The 20672-nt window shown below is 42.5% G+C and overlaps 1 protein-coding gene across 3 annotated transcripts in view; it reads right to left on the bottom strand.

Moving 5' to 3' along the window:
• Positions 1-10081, bottom strand: part of LOC125461187 (ankyrin repeat and SAM domain-containing protein 6-like) — a 47446-nt gene extending 37365 nt beyond the window's left edge. Inside the window, exons 1-2 of one of the 3 annotated variants that reach the window (XR_007249428.2) lie at positions 8670-10081; positions 4245-4289 (exon numbers count right to left, since the gene is read on the bottom strand). Coding sequence is in view for 1 of the 3 variants with exons in the window: in XM_048549673.2 (XP_048405630.1) it covers positions 4245-4289; positions 8670-9522 (898 nt within the window). In the remaining 2 variants the exon portion in view is untranslated. The remainder of the gene's footprint in view (positions 1-4244; positions 4290-8669) is intronic. The other 2 variants (XR_007249426.2, XM_048549673.2) reach the window with 2 other exon arrangements.
• Between the last annotated feature and the right edge of the window lie 10591 nt (positions 10082-20672).

The following is a 20672-nucleotide window of genomic DNA, read 5'->3' as shown; positions in this document are numbered from 1 at the left end:
TAGACACAAAAGGAAGGAAGCAAGCTCGGGCAAAGGGCACCCACCAAGGCAGCTGAAAGATCCACAAATGAGCTGAAAGGAAGGATGGGGTGCAAAAATGCTGGTTGAGGAATGGCAAACAACTCTTGGAAACTAGGGTAGTCAAGTATATGCTGACAATGCTTGCCTATCCTTGCTCCGTATATGTAGTTTTTAACCTTTTTCAGAGTCCTCTGCACACTTTGCTCAGCCACTCATCCGCAAACTTTAACAGAGTACACATGGTTCAACTCCAAATCATCAAGGTAAATTATAAACAATTTCAGTCCCAGCACTGATGCCCAATGTACACCACTAGTCACTGTTCGCCAACCAGAAAAGCACGCATTTATTCCCACTCTTTGCTTCCTGTTAGTTAACCAATCCTCAATCCATGCTAAATACATTGCCTGTAACGCTATGCACTTTTATTTTATGCAGCAGCTTTTTGTGCAGCATTTTTGTCAAATGGCTTTTGGAAATATAGTGGAATATATTTTTGCTGTTGCTGGTGATCCACAGGATATTTTCAAAATCCAACTCTGAATGGCTTGAACTGATTGCAATATTTCACTTTCAGTATGGTGGTCACGTCACAACATGATGGAAGATGTCTTCACAATTAATTCAGAACTTCATCTCCCTAAGTACTATGCAGCAGCCACTCCAAAAATATCCTCATGGATCTAAGACAGGTAGCCTGGGAGGAAAAGTTCAAAGCAGCATTTTTATCCCTGATGGTTATTTCACCATCTGGTTCAAGAAGTCATGTTGCATTTAGGGAGGCAGAAACTCCGTTGATGATTAAAGATGCATGCTCAGCACACATCTTCAGCAAGAGGCGCTCTCTCCCCAATGACCCACATCAACTCTTGTGCCAAATGTTACAATATTTAGATAGTCGCAACCGAGTCATGCAGCTGGTTAAGCACCCAAAATGCCTGATACTTGGCTACCCATGTGAGTGTAATATGAAAACTTCAAGTCTAAAGTGCATTTTTATGGCTGTCAAAAGAGGCATTATATTGGTAAGTTAAAGCTTCGATTAGAGCTTTTGATATCAATATTAAGTAGGCTAGGACACTCACACCTATCCAACGAGCAAAGAAAAGATAATGGTATGGTGAGCTTCAGATTTGTAAAGAAGGATGGACAGCAACAGCACATTACAGTCACAGTTTAGAGAATATGATTTATGACCTTTAGCCTATTCAGTACTGTGCAGGGTGGAAACCTGATTAGATTTAAACATGATAGGAATGACAGAGATTTAGGAGGTACTAACACTTGCAGGATTTTGGAGAAATACAGAAGGTTGAAGATGGATTTTTTTATGATCAATGAGAAGATATGAGATTTCAAAGGGGCATGTTGTGATTGGTGGATAGGAAAACTTTAAACATATTAGTTAGCATAGGCAAAAGGAAAAGAAAGCTGGTCAGTCAAGAATTTAACAGAAATACACCAAAATCAGACAAGTCAAATAACCAAGCTAAAATCAGGAGATGTGGAGAGATAGGAGTGAAATTACATAGAGATATCACCACAGCAAGTGCTGGCAGAGAGGGGAGGTAATTTTAGCTTGATGAATTAGGAAAAGGGAGAAGGAAGATGACACTGGAATTGAACCATTCTGGTAGTGAACAGAAGGGTCTAACAAGGCTTATCTGATCCATCAATAAAGGTCTAAAACCAACTGTGCTCAAGTATACTCAAGAAAATGATTAGGGTAAGACAGTTTTAACTGTACATTGACTTGAAACTAGAGCTGACATTGTACCTAAGCAGATCAATAGCTGGACTGAATGAATGATCAAAGGTAAACAGCTAGAAACTGCTGCTGATGCTAACTTTGGTAAGATTTTTTTTAAAATCCCTTAGAGAAAGACACAGGAGTTCATAGGAGGTGAGAATGGTGTGCAATACAGACCTTGATTGTGATTGACTCAACTGAGGTTCTGAGAGAGCATGGTTGAATGGGAAGTCAAATATTTTTAACATACAAGGATTTATGGGGGGAAAAAGAACACCGAACAAGGTGCCAGGGTTTAAAGAAGAAAGCAGGAACATGAACCGTCAATATGCTTTACAGGCTGGTGGGCACGTTGGAAGAAATTGAACACAGAGGCTTTGAAAGCCTACAAAAAACGCAGTCCAAGAGGGAGTATAAAAGGCAGCAATGGAAGTGAATTAGAGATGCTAAAGGAAAATGTTCTAAGACTGAGGAATGTAGTGGCTTAAGAATTAATGGAAGGGACAAACCCAAGCAGCAGTTGATGGTATGTTGAATTTGTCTTGATTTGGGACTAGAGAATTATGAGAGATAGGTCTGGTGGGGTTATGAAGATGCAGATGAGAAAGTGGGTTGTAATTTTCTCAATTTGATTTTAAGAATAGTGGAGGCAGATAATGAAAGAGTCAGAGAGTTGATTCTTTTAAGTGACTTTACAAATCTGGATTAAGGGAGAGAGGCTTGATGCAGAATTTGATATTACAGATATGAAAATTGACTTTGCTGATGTGAAATAGTGAGCCTGTGTTTATATTACTACTTTTCTATCCTCAGTATGTGTCAAAGCACTTTACAGCCAATTGAGAATTTTGCTTGTTTCAATGTGGCAGCCAATTTGTGCCGTACAAGAGTTCACAAATAACACTCAGATAGGAGTGTTCATGACAGATGAATGTCAGTTAGCATATTAGGTAGTCCTACAGGAGATTTTGCATTTGTATGAAATGATAGACATGGTCTTGGTTTAATGTCTCATCCACACGATTGCAACTCTAGCAATGCAGTACTCCCTCATTATTTAAAATGTGACCCCAGATTAAGCACTCAATTTCCTAATGTGATACTTGAACCTGTGTTCATTTGAAAAAGTGAACTAAATCAATGCTGAAACCTGTAGCAGCTGAGACGGTTCCATATCTCTCACTTGGCCTGAGATGACAGTAATATTTATTTATAGTTAAGGCAAGTTGCTAAAGTCCAGTCTTCCCATTTTCTCTGGCCAATGCATATTATCTTTTGTCTCTTCCTCCTAATCTTTCCTCATTCATTTTTCTTCCCAAGGTGCCCACCCTCTGCTTCTTTTCTCATGAAACTTCTTGTTCACTCCCCTGTTCATGGTTCTCATTTTTTCCAGCAGTTCATGAACTTTGCTTGATTATTTCCATCTTTCATAACCACCATATTGCTCTTTTCATGAAAACGATCCTGAAATTTCCTCCTTAACGACCTCGGCATCTTAGCAACAAAAATAAAGTTGCTGGAAAAGCTCAGCAGTTCTAGCAACATCTGTGGAGGAGAAAACAGAATTAATGTTTTGGATCCGGTGACCCTTCCTCAGAACCTCAGCAGCTTAGGCTCTGTTTACTACTTCAGGTAAATATCTCTCCTCTTGCTCTTGAAACAATCAAAATTCTCAATTGGCTGTAAAGTGCTTTGACACATACTGAGTAATATAAACACAGGTTCATTATTTCACATCAGCAAGATCAATTTTCATATCTGTAATATCAATTTCTGCATCAAGCCTCTCTCCCTTAATCCAGATTTGTAAAGTCACTTAAAAGAATCAACTCTCTGACTCTTTCATTATCTGCCTCCACTATTCTTAAAATCAAATTGAGAAAATTACAACCCACTTTCTCATCTGCATCTTCATAACCCCACCAGACCTATCTCTAATAATTCTCTAGTCCCAAATCAAGACAAATTCAACATACCATCAACTCCTGCTTGGGTTTGTCCCTTCCATTATCTCTATTGAGTATAAGCAATTCTTAAGCCACTACTGTCCTCAGTCTTAGAACGTTTTCCTTTAGCATCTCTGTAATTCACTTCCACTGCTGCCTTTTATATTCCCCCTTGGACTGTGTTTTTGTAGGCTTTCAAAGCACCTGTGTTCAATTTCTTCCAATGTGCCCACCAGCCTGTAAAGCGTATTGACCATTCTCTTTGCAGATGAAGAGCAAACAGATTTAAAGTTGCCAGATGAACAGGTGGGGTGCAGAATATCAGTACTCACTAGCAATCCCCTGTTTACTATACTTTTCAAGGCTGTCCTTCAGAACTGCTGTCTGAATGGAAAGGATACATTTATGATAAAAAAAATGCACTTCACATAGTTTATACAAAAGTTCAACTGTAATTTGACATAATCCAACTCAACGTAATCTCTAGCCCTCCAAATGAAGGCAAAACATAATGCATTAGTGCTTACCCAGTTTTAATGCATGAAATATGTCTGGTCTCTTTTTGTCTTCATCTGAAACAAAATAGAAACACATCAGCAATAACAGTTAACATCAATTTTCCTCTATCAATCGTTTCCAGGTAACACACTCTCAGTGCACAAAACTCTTAATTTCCAAATTAACAAACTGATTAGGCATTTAAACATAGAAAAATGAGACCTACACAGCCATTCGACAAGCACAAAAACCCAAACATAGTAAAACTCTTTACATCTTATCAGTTAATAGTTACCACATTCCGTTGGATACTAAATTTGTGTTATAACATTGAATCTAGAAGATTAATATAAATGGGACGGTGCATGTAGTGCACTCGGACTGAGCAAGAAACTGGGAGTTTGGTGAATGAGGGTATCTCGGGGTTGTCGCTTCCTTTCAAAAAAAAAAAAGACCTAGTCCTGATCATATTTTGTGAAATTTACTGCTTAATTAAAGTCAGCAGCCAATTTGAATACAGAGATGCCCCATAACCTGTAAGTTAATAATGATTGTGCTAATATAGGTGGCAGGTCAAAAGACTGGATAGAAGACAATAAACAGCAAAGAATTACTAAAAGAATAATAAGAAAGGAAAAATTAGAGTATGAGAGAAAGTTAGCCAAAATCAGTCAGAGGAACTAGTAATGGAGGATACAGGTGGCAGACAAATTGAACACTTATTTTGCATTGGTCTTCATTAAAGTGGATACAGGTTATAATAGCTGTAAGTGAGCAACAGAAAGGGAAGGAGAAATGAAAGAAAATTTAAAATGCAGCAAACTTGTTATTAATCGGCACCATTGGAACCAGAAGTATGGGAAATGACCAAATATTCCAGTGGATCAAGAGGTCCACATAATCATTGTAAAAGCACAATGCATGGGGTGTAGGTATCACTCACACTAGTGCAGTACTACAGTAAATTGTTGGAGCTGCAAGTTGATAAGTTTCAGGATTTCATCCTGGGGTCTTTAAAAGAAAAGTAATAGTTGCATAATTGTGCTATTGTTCCAAAACTCATTAGACTTATTTAATGTTCCTTCAGGTTATTCAAGGGAGGCAGAAAGCAGGTAACTACAGGCTAGTCAGCTTACCATCTGTCATTGGGAAAATGCTAGAAGCTATTATTAAAACATTACAATGGGGCACTTGGGCTAGTTCAAGATCATCAGGCAATGCCATTGTGAAATGGTATATCTAATTGATTTATTGGAGTTCTCTGAAGTAGAACTTGTATTGTCAATAAAAGGGGAACTAGTGGATACATTGTATTTAGATTTTCAGAAGGCATTTGATAAGGTGCCTCATCAAAGATTAATTCAGTAAATATAAGCTCATGGTGTAGGGGATAACATATTGGTGGCTGACAGAAAACAGAGTTGGAATAAATGGGTCCTTGTCAAGATGACAGGATGTCATGTGTCGTGTGCCACAGGCCCCGAGGCCTCAACTGCTTATAATTTCTAAAAATTATTTTGCTGAAGGAACTAAAGGCATCGTAGATAAAATGTGCTGATGACACAGATTGGTAGGAATGAGAGTTGTGAAGAGGACATAAGAAGCCTACAAAGGACTACAACTAAGTGATGGGCAAATAGACAATACTGTGTCAAGGTGTGAAATTGTCCATTTTGGCAGAATGAATTTTAAAAGCATTATTTAAATAGTCAGAGGTTGCAGAGTTCTGAGATGTAGAGAAATCTGGCAGTCCTAAAACACAAACCGCAGGTTAGTATACAAGTACAGCAAGTAATCGTGACAGCTAGCAGAATGTTATGTTTAATTGCAGGGGGAATTAAATGCAAAAGCTTCCGTTATAAAAGGGCATCGATGAGACCAGACCTGAAATAATGGATATAAGGATGTACTACTTATAGAAGGTTGTTAATGCATTGGAAGCAGTTCAGAGGTTTACTGGACTAATGGGGAATGAGCAGATTTCCCTGTGAGAATAGGCTAGGCCTGTGCCCTCTAGAGATAAGAAGAATCAGAAGTGAGCTAATTGAAACACAAGGCCTTGAGGGGACTTGACCAGGTAGAAGTTAAAAGTTTGTTCTTATGGAAGTTTAAAAGTAAGGGAAATGCCTACATAGAATAGTTTTGAGGATATAGTTTTCGCATAGGGTTGAGTGTCTTTGGAATTCCATTCCCAAATGGCAGAATCTTTAAAAAATACACCAAAAAAGAAACTACGGATGCTGGAGATCTGAAACAAAAACAGAAATTGCTGGAAAAGCTCAGGTCTGGCAGCACTTGTGGAGAAAAGTCAGAGTTAATGTTTCAAGTCCAGAGACCCTTTTTCAAACGTTCGGAGTTCTGAATGTTTTAAATGTTTTATAGAGTCATACAGCAGGGAAAACACCTTCAGTCCAACTTGTCCATGCCGACCAAGTTCCCCAAACTGAACTAGTCCTACTTGCCTGCATTTGGTGCACATCCCTCTAAACTTTGAACAAACACAGAAGTTGCTGGGCAAGTCTGGCAGCATCTGTGAAGAAAAATCAGAGTTAACGTTTCGGGTCTCTCTAAATTCCTATTCATGTGCCTGTCCAAATGTCTTTTAATGTCGTAACTGTACTTGCATCTGCTACTTCATCTGGCAGTTCATTCCACAAACGAATCAACTTCTGTTTAAAAAAGTTGCACCTCATGTTAGCTTAAAAATATGCCCCTTCGTTTCTCCCATGTTCAGGAAAAGACCTTTGCTATTACCTTATCAATGCTCCTCATGATTTCATAAATTTCTATGCAGTCACCTCTCAACCTCCTACATTCCAGTGAAAAAAGTCCCAGCTTATCCATGCTTCTCCTTACAACTGAAATCCTCCAATCCCAGCAAAATCCTGATAAATCTTTTCTGCACCCTCTCCAATTTAATACGAATATCCTTCCCAAAGCAGGCCACCCAGAACTGTACACAGTACTCCAAAAGTGGCCTCGCCAACATCTTGTGCAACCTCAAAATGTTGTTCCAACTCTTACACTCAATGGTCTGAGCAATGAAAACAAACATGCTAGATGCCCTCTTAACCATTCTGCCTACTTAGGGCATAACTTTCAAAGAACTTTGTATCTAAACTCCTATGTCTCTCTTCTACAACAGTGCCTAGAGCCCTACCATTAACTGTATAAATCTTGCCCTTGTTCATTTTATCAAAATACAAACTCTTGCATTAATTCAAATTAAATGTCATCTGTCAGTCCTCAGCCCATTGGCCCAATTGATCAAGATCCCTTTGTAACTTTAGATAACCTTCTTCACTGTCGACTATACCACTAATTTTGCCACCCACAGATGTACTAACCAGACCTTCTGAATTCCCATCCAAATTTAGGCATCGGTAGATAGATTTTTGATTATAAGGGGGATGAAACATTATTGGGAGTATGCAGGAATGTGGAATTGAAGTGAAAATCAGACCAGTCTTTGTCTGATAAAATGGTGATGCAAGCTCAAAGGTTGCTTGATAATAAAATGTGAGGCTGGATGAACACAGCAGGCCAAGCAGCATCTCAGGAGCACAAAAGCTGACGTTTCGGGCCTAGACCCTTCATCAGAGCTCTGATGAAGGGTCTAGGCCCGAAACGTCAGCTTTTGTGCTCCCGAGATGCTGCTTGGCCTGCTGTGTTCATCCAGCCTCACATTTTATTATCTTGGAATCTCCAGCATCTGCAGTTCCCATTATCTCTCAAAGGTTGCTTGTCATGTTGTGATCCATTTTACAAGAATCAGCGATAAAGGATAAATATCAGGAAGCAAATAGGACTAGATTAATTTAGGATACCTGGTTGGTATAGATGAGTTGGAATGAAGGGTCTGTTTCCCTGCTGTAAATCTCTATGACTAAATGTCATTGTTCCTCTATGAAAGAGCATAAATTATACTCATACATGAGATAACAAGGTGCAGAGCTGATGAACACAGCAGGCCAAGCAGTATCACAGGAGCAGGAAAGCTGACGTTTTGGGCCTAGACCCTTATCCTCTCACAAGGTTAGGCATTTCTTCTGATTTACATTTCATCGGGAAAGTACCTGTTATATCACAACACTATGCCAGTGCTGGATTTTGTTGGAGCCGAATACACCACCTTCTGGTTGGAAGTGTTGTCAATTTCAGCTACATTGACAAGATAATAGAACAAGATAACAAAGTGTGAAGCTGGATGAACACAGCAGGCCACTTAACTGTCCTCTGGGCAATCAGCGATGGGCAACAAATGCTGCCTAGCAGCGACGCTCTCATCCCGTGAATGAATTTTAAAAAGTCCCCTGTTATTTTAAGGTTGAGCACATATTGGACTGCAGACGTTAATTCTGTTTCTCTCTACGATGGTGCTGCTATTTCCAGCGTCTTGAGTTTATTGCAGATTTCCAGCATCTGCATTGCTGCCATCCCCTTCAAACCCCTACCTGATTTGGGCCGATTGGTGGTCTTGGAATCCAGGTAGTCTCTGATCTCCTTCTGCCTACAGGCGCAGGCGATCTCGAAGGCGGTCATCCCTCCCACGTTCGTCTGATTGGGATCCGAGCCTGCATCGACCAGCTGCTGGGCCACGGCCAGCTCGCCGTTGAGTGCCGCCAGCATCAGGGCGCTCCAGCCCCCAGCGCGTCCCGCAGGCGCTCCGGAGCAGGAAGCCCCCCATTCCAGCAGGGCCCTGACCAGCGGCTCAGCGCCATGTTGGGCCGCCACCATCAGGGGTGTCAAGGCGGGGGCGAGCGCAGGCTCCTGCCCCTCCCCCACCCGCTGCTGCCGGCCCCCACCGCCCGCATCCGGGCACGCGCCGCCCTCCAGCAGGGCGCGCGCCAGGCCGACGTGGCCTCCGCGCGCCGCCGCCGTCAGCACGCTGGCGCCCAGCTTGTTGGCGGCGTTGGCGTCGGCGCCGTGCTCCAGCAGCACGCGCGCTACGCCCAGCTGCCCGAAGCGGGCCGCCTGCATCAGCGGCGTCCAGCCGTAGCGGTTGCGGCTGTCCACCGAGGCGCCCTTCATCAGCAGGAACCGCACCAGGTGCTCGTGGCCGTGGCCGGCCGCGAACTGCAGCGCCGAGTTGCCGTCGTCGTCCGTGCAGTCGACGGGCACCTGCGGGGCCCTGAAGTCCGGGCCCGCCGCCTGCTCGCCCCGCTCTACCTCCTCTTTCTTCTTCTCCTCATCCTCCTCGTCGCCGTCTCGCGGTGCCGGCTCCAGCAGCCGCCTGGCGTTCTCGAAGTTTCCTTCTTCGCAGGCGCGGAACAGAAGCTGGTAGATTGGGGGGATCCCGCACTCCATTTTTTTTTAAGGCCTAGGCGGCAACAGCAAAGGTGATGCGTCCCGGTCGCCCATCAGCGTCCAGCCCTGAAGCAACGACATCGCTGCGACGTTCTTCTTTCCTCTCACGCCGGAGTTGGTCGCCAGTCGGGATTTGCGAGGAACCCTGATGCACGTTGGAACCGTCTTTCCCGTTACTATAGCGACCAATTGAGGTCAGTTCTCCCGGTGCTGAACCCTATTGACGGGTCGGTGCAGAAAACAGAAGGGCCGAGCCCAAGTAACCCTCCCTGCGATTGACATGACGAACGACCAATCAGACACCACCGTCTCACTCGTTTCCCCGCCTCCTTCCCGACTTCATTTGAAGAGCCCCGAAACCGCGCGATTCGCGGCGAGGAGGGACGAGGCTTCAGTACCGAGCGACACGTCGAACTGTTCCCAAAGGGCTGGCTAATAGGCTGTGCCGAATGACGCTACCACATGCGTCACAATGGGATTTCCCCAGGCTCTGCTTCTGACTATGGGAACCCCGCGCTCATGCGCGTCCCAGAGCCCAGCTGTACACTAACCTCAGTGATCGAGGGGGCTGCCGAACAATCTACGTGATGCTTCTGTATGCACTCGCTCCGGGATGAGGCTGGCTACTTTTTTGAAGTCCCAAAGCATACGAGAGAAATGGACTAAACATTCGGCAAATAAACCAGATGACCAAATTTATCACGCCTCTAATTTTTGAATGAAATAGTGTTTCAGGACCAGGACCTGCAACCCAAGTCTGATCTTGTGGTTTATTAGACAGCAATGGTGTCCGTGCTACTAAAAACTGAAGACGCTTGGGCAACCCACAGAGGGCAGTTTAAAGCATTGGAAAATCAGTAGAGCCTTGTGTAGTGGTAGTGACCTAATTTCTGAGCCAGGAGGCTTCCGTTCAAGTTCCATCAGCATGTGCAAAACATTTGAGTTGATCAGAAAATACCTAAAAATAGGGAGGTGTGGCTAAAATTACACAAGACATTAGTCAGACCTCACCCTGGACTATGTCAACAAATTTGATCTCCTTGCCTTGGAAAAGATACACTGGCATTGGAGACCATTCAGAGAAAAGTTCACTATGTTGATTGCAGGGATGCGGGGAATTGTCTTTCGGGGAGAGGTCGTGTAGTTTGGACTTGGTTGGGTAGCTGACATTTAGAAGAATGAGAAGCAATCTTACAGAAACAAGATTCTTGTAGAGCTTAACAAAGTAGATGAGGAGACACTGTTTCTCCTTGTGGGAGAGTTTTGGAGCAGAGAGCTTAATCTCAGAGTAAAGAAATTGCCTGTTTAAGACAGTTTGTTTTCTTTCAAATGGTAATAATCTGGAATTCTTGACTGTGGAGGCTGGTCATTAAATGTGTTATCTCGCAGATTGGCTGTTTCTTTGAAGTTGTTTACAGTGTTACTTGGTTCTAGTTAAAGGTTTTTTTTAAATCACGAAAAATTTCAATGTCATTATAAAACTTAAAAATGAAGGCACCAAACGAAAACGTTAAAGAGATGTCTAGCATATCTTGTCTCATTAACTAAAGAGTGTTAACTGTAGAAGTAATTACACAATTTTAATATGAATTTTATAACAGAATTAACTTTTTTTAAATTAAAAAGAAGTAATAAAATTTGATGAGTATGACAAGTGCAGTAAACGGTGGAATCCAGTCAGTCCTCAGAGGTGAGCGGGCCACGAGGTGGCCAGAGGAGTGCGACCAGTAACTTTGGAATGCAACATAGAAAGGTCCCAAAGTCTAAAGATTACAGTAATTGTTAAAAGGCTAAGGGATTCGAGGGTTGTCTATACTAATGCCCATCATTGATCAGGTGTTTTACAGGATTGGTCCTATTGACAGGAAGGTGAGGGTACAGTAACCACATTGTGTATGATCATTGTAAAACAAAATGTATAAAAATACTCCATTTTTACTGTAAAAATCAGCATGTGATTGATCTCTTTTCTGATCTGAGATGCAGATTAAGGGAACAATTGTGTTCTCATGTCCAAGCCAGGTTCAAGGAAGATTATTTGGCCCTCTCCCTGCATTAACTGGTTTTTGCTTGACTAAATGTCCACTACGTGCCTGAATCCTGTCTATCTCCTGAGTCTTTGTCCTTGGTTAGGGGTCACAGTCTTACAGCGTTCAAGGTTGAGACGGACAGATTTTTGATCAGGAAGGGTTTCTCGAGTTATTGAGATACAGCAGGAAATTGGAGTTGAGGATTATCAGATCAGCCACTGAACTCATTGAATGGCAAAATTGACTCCTTGAGCCAAATGGCCTATGGTCATATGTCTTATGGTAACACCAGTACCTTCACGTGAAGCTTAAAATCCCATGTCAAGCAAGTTCATCCAACAGCAGCACCATCTCCCAGGTAAACATGCCTATCATCTAGACCTTAACCCCACACAACCAGATCTGGTTAGGTAGAAGACAAAATTACAGAATGATCCCAGCACAGGAGAAGGCTTTTTGATCTTTCATGTGTGCAGAGGCATTAGCAATTTATCTAGTTCCACTACCTGGCTTTCTCCCTGCTCCCTGCAAATTCTTCCTTTTCAGATGATTACAGAATGTTTTTAGCACGGAAGAAGACCATTCTGATTATGCTAATACTCTGATGGAGAAATGCATAAAGTGCCACTGTCCTGATTTTTCCATTTTGGCTTGAATTTTTTTCAAATGATGTTACAATCTTGAAGGAGATTATTAACATTTAACCCCAACTCAAACTACCAATTATTATTTGAAAGAATAATGTGTCATAGATCCACATTTCAAACAAAAAGAACTCATACTGTACAAGAGCTAAATAGAACAAGTATAATTAGTTTAACACTCTATTTTGTAAACAGTTGGATTTTCAATGCAAAAATCTCAATGCAAAGTCCCTGTTAATAGTGTTTATGGGCAAATGGCCTAATTCTGCTCCTATATCTTATGATCTTTATTTCCACCCAAGTGTTCCCTTGCACGTGCAGGATCTAACTGAGTCTACACTTTTTAGGATTCATCCCCATAACCCACCTAATCTAGGGCAATTTAGCATGACCAATTCACCTAATGGGCACATTTTTGGACTGTGGGAGGAGACCGGAGCACCTGCAGGAACCCCACACAGACACTGGGAGAATGTGCAAACTCCACACAGGCAGTTGCCCAAGGCTGGGATCGAACCCCGGTCCTTGGTGCCACAGCTTTCAGGAATTCACCAGTGATTCTTCTCAGTTTTCCCACTATTCTCTAAGATATGAGATTTCTTGGAGAACTTCCTCTATCATTCAGTTATGTAATCTCCAAATCTTTTGAAACACTTGTATTTATGCCACCCCATATTTAAAAATGGGGCTGTCTGTTCGTTTGTTCAGTGTCTCCAAAACCAGAAAGCACCTCCATTTCTGATTGTAATTTGGATAGGATGTACCAAAGGGCTAAAAGTCAATGATGATATTCGAAAGCTGCACGACCTTGAAGGAGTCCAGTGAGCATTCCTGTATGTGCTGAAGACAGCACAATCGTGTTTTTCTATAATTGTTTTTTTCTTTGCCTTGCTGTTTGTTACACCGTATAAGAGAGAGAGTTTTGTTCCAAGTCACTGGACTTCACCTCGGATCAGGATTGCAGATGTTGCCAGAAACAACTCAGCCTCCAGACCAGCCCTCGATCAAGGGGACCCTGACAGGCATAAGGGCGGGAGGCTTATTGTTTTTTTCCTCTCTTTATCATTCTTTTTATTTACTTAATAAATGTTTCTTTCTTTTTCAGCTTTTATTATAACTCAATAAATGTTCATATTTAAGCAAATTGCTATTGTTGAGCCTTCTCTTAACCACATTTAACCGAATCTGAAAAGAACCACTTGGATGCACTGTGATCCAAGACACACTGTCATCCATGTGTGAATTTCCAAGCTATTTTTGAATTAATTTATTCAGAATTCACCTACTAAATATTATTGGCCTCCATATTTGTAGTTTTTTCATCACATAACTGTAGATGTACTTCTATTCTTAAGACCATTGCCTAGACTCAAACTTTTGTTCCTCTATTTGAGATAGTAATTCTAAAAGGACTTTCATTGTGTAAATAATTTATTCCCCTGTCAGTCAAAATCTTCTTTACCTAATTTAGTGAAAATCTTCTTAATTAAGTGATATCACTCAGATGGTGCTATTGCTCACAAGGAAAAAGGTCTTGTATTCCTCTTAGTTCTGGTGTTTGAATAGTTTGTGATCCTTCACTTTTCCTGCTTCCATTCAGAATGTTGATAGCTTCTTCATTTTAGACCTCCACCTCCATGTCACATTCCAACATCATGTCTTTCATACAACTGACATATAACATTCACTTATATCCTTTGGCAACAGCTGAATAACTAGGGGGTGTCGTGGTGGCTCAGTGGTTAGCACTGCTGCCTCACAGCACCAGGGACCGGGGTTCGATCCCAGCCTTGGGCAACTGCCTGTGTGGAGTTTGCACATTCTCCCAGTGTCTGTGTGCGTTTCCTGCAGGTGCTCCGGTTTCCTCCCACAGTCCAAAGTGCACATTAGGTGAATTGGTCATGCTAAATTGCCCTAGATTAGGTGGGTTATGGGGGATGAATCTGCATGGAATGCTATGAGGTTTGGTGTGGACTTGTTGACTCAAAGGGCCTGTTTCAACACTGTAGGGATTCTATGATTGGCAGCTCCTTCTGTTTTCAAGCTTTGCACCTGCTACTGCCCACAGCATTACTGAACTGTGTTCCTGACACCTGCTGATTCTTTCTCTTGCTGTGTAAATTATGCTAGGCGATCATAGGCATACATTTTTGCAATGATCACCGGTGATACATCAGCACTCTCCCACTATTCTTACAGGTCAGGCTGGTGTGTACCAATACTAATTTAAGACAAATAACATCATTCACTCAATTGCCATACAATAGAATGCTGCTTTATATGTCGATTCCAGAGATGGGAAGAAGCATGGAAGATGGAGAAGCAGGAAGAAATGAACTAAGAGTTGTTTGGCCATTTTCTCATTCTATTCTCTTGACACTGAACTTTCTCCTTCACCCTTCACGCACTGTGCAATAACCTAGAGTTCCAGAGACTACTCACCAAATTGCCTTCGTCTTCCCCTGGAGTAATAGTTAACTTTGTCCAGTTGGTCGATGCCAAAGTGTACGCTAGATGTGAGCCTCAGGAAATAATTTTTAGAACATAACATGGAACATTACAGCACAGTACAGGCCCTTCAGCCCTCCATGTTGTGCCGACCTGTCATACTGATCTGAAGCCCATCTAACCTACACTATTCCATGTACGTCCATATGATTATCCAATGACGACTTAAATGTACCTAAAGTTGGCGAATCTACTACCGTTGCAGGCAAAGCGTTCCATTTCCTTACTACTCTCTGAGTAAAGAAACCGCCTCTGACATCTGTCCTGTATCTTTCACCCTCAATTTAAAGCGATGCCCCCTCATGCTCGCCGTATCTATCCTAGGAAAAAGGCTCTCCCTATCCACCCTATCTAACCCTCTGATTATTTTATATGTTTCAATTAAGTCACCTCTCAACCTTCTCTCGAATGAAAACAGCCTCAAGTCCCTCAGCCTTTTCTAGAAAGACCTTCCCTCCATACCAGGCAACATTCTAGTTAATCTCCTCTGCACCCTTTCCAAAGCTTCCACATCCTTCTTATACTGCGGTGACCAGAACTGTATGCAATACTCCAAGTGCGGCTGCACCAGAGTTTTGTACAGCTGCAGCATAACCTCTTGGTTCCGGAACTCGATCCCTCTATTAATAAAAGCTAAAACACTGTATGCTTTCTTACAGCCCTGTCAACCTGGATGGCAACTTTCAAGGATCTGTGTACATGGACACTGAGATGTCTCTGCTCATCTACACTACTGAGAATCTTACCATTAGCCCAGTACTTTGCCTTCCAGGTACTCCTACCAAAGTGCATAACCTCACACTTGTCTGCATTAAACTCCATTTGCCACCTCTCTGCCCAGCTCTGCAGCTTATCTATGTCTCTCTGCAACCTACAGCATCCTTCGTCACTATCCACAACTCCACTGAGCTTAGTGTCATCTGCAAATTTACTAACCCATCCTTCTACGCCCTCATCCAGGTCATTTATAAAAATGACAAACAGCAGTGGACCCAACACCGACCCTTGTGGTACACCACTAGTAACTGGTCTCCAGGATGAACATTTCCCATCAACTACCACCCTCTGTCTTCTTTCAGCAAGCCAATTTCCAATCCAAACTGCTATATCTCCCACAATCCCATTCCTCCGCATTTTGTACAATAGCCTACTGTGGGGAACCTTATCGAACGCCTTGCTGAAATCTATATACACCACATCGACTGGTTTACTCTCATCTACCTGTTTGGTCACCTTCTCAAAGAACTCAATAAGGTTTGTGAGGCACGACCTTCCCTTCACAAAACTGTGCTGACTATCCCTAATCAATTTGTTCTTTTCTAGATGATTATAAATCCTATCCCTTATAACCTTTTCCAACATTTTACCAACAACTGAGGTAAGGCTCACTGGTCTATAATTACCAGGGTTGTCTCTACTCCCCTTCTTGAACAGGGGAACCACATTTGCTATCCTCCAGTCATCTGGCACTATTCCTGTAGACAATGACGAGTTAAAGATCAATGCCAAAGGTTCAGCAATCTCCTCCCTGGCTTCCCAGAGGATCCTAGGATAAATCCCATCCGGCCCAGGGGACTTATCTATCTTCACCCTCTGTAGGATTTCGAATACCTCTTCCTTGTGAACCTCAATCCCACCTGGTCTAGTAGCCTGTATCTCAGTATTCTCTTCGACAACATTGTTGTTTTCTAGAGTGAATACTGTTTGAAAATATTCATTTAGTGTTTCCCCTATCTCCTCTGACTCCACACACAACTTTCCACTACGATCCTTGATTGGCCCTAATCTTACTTTCGTCATTCTTTTATTCCTTAAATACCTATAGAAAGCCTTAGGGTTTACCCTGATCCTATCCACCAACAACTTCTCATGTCTCCTCCTGGCTCTTCTGAGCTCTCTCTTTAGGTCTTTCCTGGCTACCTCGTAGCCCTCAAGCGCCCTGAGCCTTCACATCTCATCTAAACATAAGCCTTCTTCTTCCTCCTTACCAGAGATTCCACCTCCTTCGTAAACCATGGCTCCCGCACTCTACAGCTTCCTCCCTGCCTGACAGGTACATACTTATCTCGGACACACAGGAGCTTTTCCTTGAATAAGCTCCACATTTCTAATGTGCCCATCCCCTGCAGTTTCCTTCCCCATCCTATGCTCCCTAAATCTTGCCTAATCTCATCGTAATTGCCTTTCCCCCAGCAATATCTCTTGCCCAGTGGTATACACCTATCCCTTTCCATCACTAAAGTAAACATAACAGAATTGTGATCGCTATCACCAAAGTGCTCACCTACTTCCAAATCTAACACCTGGCCGGGCTCATTACCCAGTACCAAATCTAATGTGGCTTTGCCCCTTGTCGGCCTATCTACATACTGTGTCAGGAAACCCTCCTGCATACACTGGACAAAAACTGACCCATCTATAGTACTCAAACTACAGTGTTCCCAGTCAATATTTGGAAAGTTGAAGTCCCCCATGACAACTACCCTGTCTCTCAGTCCTATCGAGAATCATCTTTGCTATCCTTTCCTCTACATCTCTGGAACTATTCGGAGGCCTATAGAAAACTCCCCACAGGGTGACCTCTCCTTTCCTGTTTCTAACCTCAGCCCATACTACCTCAGTTGACGAGTCCCCAAACATCCTTTCTGCAACTGTAATACTGTCCTTGACCAACAATGCCACACCTCCCCCCCTTTTACCATCTTCTCTGTTCTTAGTGAAACATTTAAATCCCAGAACCTGCAACAACCATTCCTGTCCCTGCTCTATCCATGTGTCCGAAATGGCCACAACATCGAAGTCCCAGGTACTAACCCATGCTGCAAGTTCACCCACCTTATTCCGGATGCTCCTGGCGTTGAAGTAGACACACTTCAATCCAACTTCTTGTTTGCTGGTGCCATCTCGCGTCCCTGAAACTTTATTTCGGACCACCCTACTCTCAACCTTTTCTATAGTCGAACTACAATTTTGGTGCCCATCCCCCTGCTGAATTAGTTTAAACCCACCCGAATAGCATTAGCAAATTTCCCCCCCAGCATATCGGTATGCCTCTGGTTCAGGGAAAGACCATCTTGCTTGTAGAGGTCCCACCTACCCCAGAAAGAGCCCCAATTATCCAAGAATCCAAAACCCTCCCTCCTGCACCATCCCTGAAGCCACGTGTTCAACTCCTCTCTCTCCCTATTCCCCGTCTCATAGCACGTGGCACGGACAACAAACCAGAGACAACAACTCTGTTCATCCTAGCTCTCAGCTTCAATCCTCGCTCCCTGAATTTCTGCCTTAAATCCCCATCTCTCTTACTACCTATGTCATTGGTGTCAATGTGGACCACGACTTGGGGCTGCTCCCGCTCCCCCTTAAGAATCCCAAAAACACAACCAGAGACATCACGCACCCTGGCACCTGGGAGGCAACACACCAACCGTGAGTCTCTCTCGTCCCCACAGAACCTACTATCTGTCTCCCCTAACTATGGAGTCCCCAATGACTACTTCTTTCTATAAAATGCATTTATCGAGCTTTGTTTTACATATGCCATTTGTCTCATTTTGTTGCGGTAACTTTCATATTCTAACTATATTCTAGCTAAGGAGATTCTTTTGAGTTCCAGATTGGAGTTATTAGTTACTGGCATATATTTACGATCTGAGTTAAGGATTCCCTCCATTACAATGTTAAAGACATCAGTTAGGGTACTCCTCGACTTTGTTTCAAAAAAAACTTCAGCCTTGTTGTCCCCCATTGGCTGCAAGAAGACTTTGTTCCTCTCAGTCATGAATTCCACATCATCCGAGTCTTTGCATTCAATTTGAAGATGTTTGCCAGTTGCTGCAATAAAAAGACAGTATAGCTCACCTCCTTTAGACTGTATTTAAATATCAAAACTTCTGTTGGATTTCCCAGTCTCGTAATGTAAAAGTTGCCTGTAACAATGCTCAATTGCCTGCCCTTCCTGTTAACATGAGACAGAAGCCTGAATACTAATGCTTCTCTTCAATGTCATCAGAATTATGCCACAGATATCCCAGCTATTTTGGGAACTAGCTGACAATTGTTTCCAGGATATCTTTGGAAACAATTTGAAGGGAATAGTGTGTGCTTTGCTCTGCTCATATCAATAAAAATAGCTTCATTTAATCCTCAGCTCTGTGCCTGTATTGATTTTTCCTTCCAATGTTAGTCAATTTCATTGGATTTAACGTTAGCAGCTTCCAGTGTGCTCATGCTGCAGGCGGGTGCCATATAGATTTCTACTCCAGGCTGCTGTGGTTTGTTGCTTTTTGGTATAAATTATTTTCCAACTTATAAAACAGATCAATTTCATGATGTAAATCAACATCACAGCCTTCAATGATTTTCTTCATATGAAATGAACAAGGAAAAGAAAAGTATTTTTATTTAAATAGCATCCTTTTTAAGTACAGGCGGTCCCCAATTTATAAACATCTGATTTACGAACTCTTGTATTTGTAAACATGATTTCATACAAAGGTGAACTTTTAAAGATCTGACATACAAACGTTTCCTGTACTTACAACTGGCTATATTGTCCTGTGTTGTGTTCAGACTTTTGTGTAAATTGACTGGCGAATGCACTCGAGAAGGCAACCCGTTTGTAACACAGGGATTGTCAGAAAAAGATTTTTGAGGCCGAGATGAGATCAGATATGATTGAATTAAATTGCTCCAAAGGCTCAAGGGACTAAGTTGCCTGTTTTTACTCCTAGTTCTTACGTTTTTATTCCAAAATGTTTTACAGCCAATTGATTACTTTTGAAGTGTAATCACTGTTGTCATATGGATAAATTCAGCAGCCAGTTGCTTCAAAGCAAGGCCCCACAAACAGTACAGAGAGAAAAAAAAAGCCAGTTAATAGAATTTAGTGTCGTAGAGCTATACAGCATGAAAACAGGCCCTTTGTCCAACTTGTCCATGGAAACCAGATATCCTAAATTAATCTAGTCCCATTTGCCAGCATATGGCCCATATCCGTCTAACCCTTCCTATTCATGTACCCATCCAGATGCCTTTTAAATGTTGTAATTGTACCAGCCTCCACCACCTCCTCTGGCAGCTTGTTCCATACACATACCACCCTCTGTGTGAAAAAGTTGCTCCTTAGATCCCTTTAAAATCTTTCCTCTCTCACCTAAACTATGCCGTCTAGTTTTGGACTCCCCTACCCTGGAGAAAGGACCTTGGCTATTCCCCCTACCTATGCCCCTCATGATTTTATAAATTTCTATCAGGCTACCCGTCAGCCTCCAATACTCCAGGATAAAAAGCCCCTGCCTATTCAGCCTCTCCCTACAGCTCAGTCCCTCCAACCTTGGCACCATCCTTGTAAATCTTATCTGAACCCTTTCAAGCTTCACAACATCCTTCCAAAGCAGGGGGACCAGAATTGAAAGCAGTATTCCAAAATTGGCCAAACAAATGTCCTAAACGGCTAAAGCATGACCTCCCAACTCCTATACTCAATGCACTGACCAACTAAGGCAAGCGTACCAAATGCCTTCTTCACTATCCTGTCTACCTGCGATTACTTTCCAGGAACTATGAACTGCACTCCAAGGTCTCTTTGTTAAGCAACATTCCCCAAAACATTACTGTTAAGTGTATAAATCCTCCCCTGATTTGCCTTTCCAAAATGGAAGTCCGCATATTTATCTAAATTAAACTCCATTTGCCATTCATTGGCCCATCTGATCGAGGTCATGTTATACTCTGAGGTAATGTTGTTGGCTGCCCACTACACAACCAATTTTGGTGTCATCTGCAAACTTACTAACCATACCTCTTACATCACATCCAAATCATTTTATGTAACTGAGAAGAAGCAGTTGACCCAGCACCAATCCTCATGGCACACCGCTGTTCACAGGCGTCTAGTCTGAAAAGCAACCCTCCACCACGACCCTTTGTCTCCTACCTTCGACCCAGTTCTGTATCCAAATGGCTA

Source organism: Stegostoma tigrinum, chromosome 2 (genome assembly GCF_030684315.1).
Source record: "Stegostoma tigrinum isolate sSteTig4 chromosome 2, sSteTig4.hap1, whole genome shotgun sequence".
Classification (NCBI taxonomy): domain Eukaryota; kingdom Metazoa; phylum Chordata; class Chondrichthyes; order Orectolobiformes; family Stegostomatidae; genus Stegostoma; species Stegostoma tigrinum.
This window is presented reverse-complemented; position numbering and strand designations above follow the sequence as displayed.